Source organism: Fonticula alba (genome assembly GCF_000388065.1).
Source record: "Fonticula alba strain ATCC 38817 unplaced genomic scaffold supercont2.9, whole genome shotgun sequence".
In the NCBI taxonomy this organism is placed as follows: domain Eukaryota; order Rotosphaerida; family Fonticulaceae; genus Fonticula; species Fonticula alba.
The window spans coordinates 535,536-536,087 of NW_009242979.1; the positions used below are offsets into that span (position 1 = coordinate 535,536).

At 63.2% G+C, this 552-nt stretch overlaps 1 protein-coding gene across 1 annotated transcript; it reads left to right on the top strand.

Moving 5' to 3' along the window:
* Positions 1–144: 144 nt before the first annotated feature.
* H696_05186 (hypothetical protein) lies at positions 145–502 on the top strand (the record flags this gene model as incomplete). Its single annotated transcript, XM_009499043.1, has 1 exon — positions 145–502. A coding segment is annotated over one exon (357 nt), but the record flags the coding sequence as incomplete, so codon positions are not given.
* Positions 503–552: the final 50 nt, after the last annotated feature.

The following is a 552-nucleotide window of genomic DNA, read 5'->3' on the forward strand; positions in this document are numbered from 1 at the left end:
AGTGCTTTCCCCTTCTGTGCTGGCCTCCCCCTCGCCGAGGCTCTCATTGGGCATTCCTCTTGCCTACTGCTGCTCCTTCCCCCCCCCCCGCCGCCGCCCCCTCTGACATTGACCCCCCTCCCCCCCCCTCTCCGCCGGACACAGCTGATCATCAACACCAACAAGACGACATTGGCTCACTCGAATGCCTATGTGCGTTTCCTGGTGGGAACCATTCGCAAGCAGCCGCTCTTTGCCTGGGTGGCCATGAAGCCGGTTCGCGTGTGGGACTATCTTCTCTGGCTGGATCGGGCCAATTTCGGTGGGTGCGCTTTCGAGGAGCATGCCCCGGCTGGCGATGGTACCGCCACCACTGGCGGCGGCTCCTCCGCGGCCCAGCCTCTGGTGCTGATGCACTGGAATATCCAGCGCTTCTTGCCCCCGCGCCTGGAAGCCCTCTTCCAGTCAATCATCCACGAGCTGATTACCCTGGTGCATGCACGCATCGGCGAGGAGCGCACTTGTACGTGTTGCAGGCCTTTATGCTGATTGGGGCCTCCCGGGCTGCACCCT